Source organism: Lissotriton vulgaris, chromosome 1_2, assembly GCF_964263255.1.
Source record: "Lissotriton vulgaris chromosome 1_2, aLisVul1.2, whole genome shotgun sequence".
In the NCBI taxonomy this organism is placed as follows: domain Eukaryota; kingdom Metazoa; phylum Chordata; class Amphibia; order Caudata; family Salamandridae; genus Lissotriton; species Lissotriton vulgaris.
The window spans coordinates 302,673,430-302,676,383 of record NC_141686.1 but is presented as its reverse complement, the minus strand read 5'-3'; the positions used below and the strand labels follow the sequence as shown (position 1 = coordinate 302,676,383).

Here is a 2,954-nt window from a genome sequence, read left to right as displayed (position 1 = left end):
GGGACGCTGAAAAAGGCAATCCAGCAAGCGGAACTAACGCACAGAGACATCCAGCAGACCCTGAATGAGGTGCTGAGGGCCTACCGGACCACTCCGCATAACACCACGAATCAGTGCCCAGCCACAATAATGCTGGGAAGAGCACCCCGCACTCGATTACCCACGATAAGCACGACATCCCAACCACGGACCATCACCATTGATCACAACACGCTGGTTGAAATAGACAGAGAAAAGAAACAGAAGATGAAGACATATGCAGACCGACGCCGACACGCCAAAGACGTCGACATCCAAGAAGGAGACTGGGTCATAGTACGAGGTGACCGGCGAACAAAAGCAGATAGCCGATACCTGGACACTCGACTGCAGGTTTACAAAAGGAAGGGAACAATGATCACAGCAAAAGCTGATCACAAGCAAATAACAAGAAACATCGCACTTCAAAAGATACACTCCCTCAAACCGCCGAGAAACCTCCTCGAGTCAAACATCGAGTGACTCAGCCAGTCAAAGTGACAACAACGACCCTCATCATCACAACTCTCCAAGAATCATCAGCAGCCCCAGTCGACATGGCCAAACGCCAGAACGAGAGGTCCGTCCCAGACGTCAAGTGAGGAGACCCAGGCGACTTGTCGAAGAAATGTAGGGAGCAGCAGGACTTTGTACAAAAGGGGGAGATGTCATGTCGTCGTGCCTGACTCTGCCTAGGGACAGAGCAGGCAGACAGGAAGCGGAAAGACAGAAACAGGAACAGGAACTCTAATCTAGCCTGTAAGCCAGTTACATCCTGGCAGGGAATAAAGAAGGATGTGAAAAGTCTAGCTCCGACTCCTGTGTCGTTTATGTGTGGGCAGAGCGTGACAGACAGGAGGCCATTTAGTTGAGACTACTTCGGATAGACAGTTGTATTATAAGTCTTGATAGACAAGATGAACTTTACTTGCGAATGCTGCTAAATAATAGATGGCGTTGATTTAAAGATATTTCGATAGCAGGAGGTGTGACCAGATGGTGTTGGGGTGGATGTTGCTCAGGAAGGCGTGGAAGCCGCAAGAGCAGGGAAGGATCTTGAGGTCTGTCAGCAGGCTGATGATCTTCGCCAGGTGGGAGGGTAGCCAGCAGGCCGCAAAGCAGGCCACTAGAGCCGTGATGATCTTGAGGAGCCGTCGCTTCCGCGGGCCTTCATGACGCTGCTTCTGGAAGTGACTGGAGATGGTTCGGCCAATGAAGACGTAGCAGGTCAGCATGACGATGAAAGGAGCCACAAACCCAAGAAGGGTGGACAAGATGATTAGACTGCCCAACCAGTATAATTCAGTGCCTTCACCCGCCATGCCAGCGAAGTCCATGAGGCAACTGATCTTAGCTGGCTCCTGAACAGATCCTGTTCTGCGGATCACCAACACTGGTAGGGCAAGTATGGCCGCCAGGACCCAAAGCACACCGGTGGCCACCAGGCCTCTTATGTGTGAGCGAGGTTGCCCATGGGTCAACGAGTGTACAATGGCCAGGTAGCGGTCGAAGCTGAGGCAGGTGAGGCAGAAGACGCTGGCATACATGTTCAGGGAGGTCAGGTAGCTACTGAGCTTGCAGGCCAAGGAGCCAAAGGGCCAGTGGTAGTTCAGGGCAGTGTAGACTGCCCAGAGGGGCTGTGTGACCACGAAGGCTAGGTCGGCCAGGGCCAGGCTGGCGATGAAGGTGTCGGCCGAGCGCCTCTTCTCGGGGTTACGGTAGATGGTCCAAAGCACAAGGCCGTTCCCTGAGATGCCGAGGAGGAAGACGAGCATGTAGATGGTGGGCATGAGTACATGGGTGGGCGTCCAATCATTGTACTCACAGTAAGTCTCATTGTCGTGAGGGTAGTCCATATAGTAATAGTCATCCTCATACCCACTGTCCATGCTGAAATTGTGGGGTTCACTCGTTGCCTGTAGGCCTTGCCCATGGGTCATAGCTGCTTTTCTACCTTAAGAGGCCTTTGAATAAATCAAGGACGCTTTCTCCAAAATCAAAGCAGGCCGTCCTTGGTGGCCTCAAACAAATCAATTTAGTTTTTTCCTGGTGCTCTCCTAAAAAATGATGAGGTCCTCTTTCGGGAATTCCTTCCCAAGCGATTGGTCCATTCAGGAGGGAGCTCTCAGATCCAGGCAAACCTACTCCCAGGTAGGGGTGGGCGGAAAATCCGTTCCGCTCGCGGATTTTGCGGATTTTCGGGAAATCCGCAATCCGCGAGATTTGCGAATCTCCCGCAAAATCCGCAAATCCGCGAGCAGCGGATTTTGCTCGCACTGCTCGCACTGTTCGCGTGAGTTCGCGTGAGTTCGCGCCCCGCGAATAAGTGCAAAATTGCAGAAATACGATCTTAGCAAAACTGAAAGTAACTACTTACCAGGTTCAAAAGTTCAGGCTCATCATTAGTAGCCATTTCCTGTAGTGCTTCCTGAGGGGCCCCTCCAGAGTTCAGTTGCCAGTTGAAACTATTATGTGACCCTGCTCTGAACCTCAGAATAGTTACACATATGCCACAAAGGTCCTGAATTACAGCTAAGGGAGACAAGCAGGAGCCAGGCTGGAAGTTAAAATCCATTAATCAGCCCCTAATTCATTATTGTCAGTTGGGGCAGGGCAGGTGTTGTAACTAATTTTGCAACAATGAAAGCACTTAGCAAGTGCAAAAGATCACTAATCAGGGCGCACTAAGGAAGCAGGTGCCAGCTAAAAAAATATTCTGTGACACATTAATCAGCCCCAAATTAATTCAGGTCACTTGAGGCAGGGAAGGTGTGCTTTGCTTTGCCGAAAATAATGTACACTGGACAACCAGAGGGTGTGGTGATGAAACAGAGGGTGGCATGGGTGGGCCAGAGGGTGGCATGAGTAGTCAGAGAGTGGCAGTGGTGACAGAGAGTGGCAGTGATGAAGAAGAGTGTCCCAAACAGGCTGGACAC

General features: G+C 51.2%; 1 protein-coding gene across 1 annotated transcript; it reads right to left on the bottom strand.

The window, feature by feature from the left end:
* Nucleotides 1-980: 980 nt before the first annotated feature.
* LOC147736561 (apelin receptor-like) lies at nucleotides 981-1,958 on the bottom strand. Its single transcript, XM_086952639.1, has one exon. The coding sequence runs from the start codon at nucleotides 1,956-1,958 to the stop codon at nucleotides 981-983; it is 978 nt and encodes a 325-aa protein (XP_086808765.1).
* Between the last annotated feature and the right edge of the window lie 996 nt (nucleotides 1,959-2,954).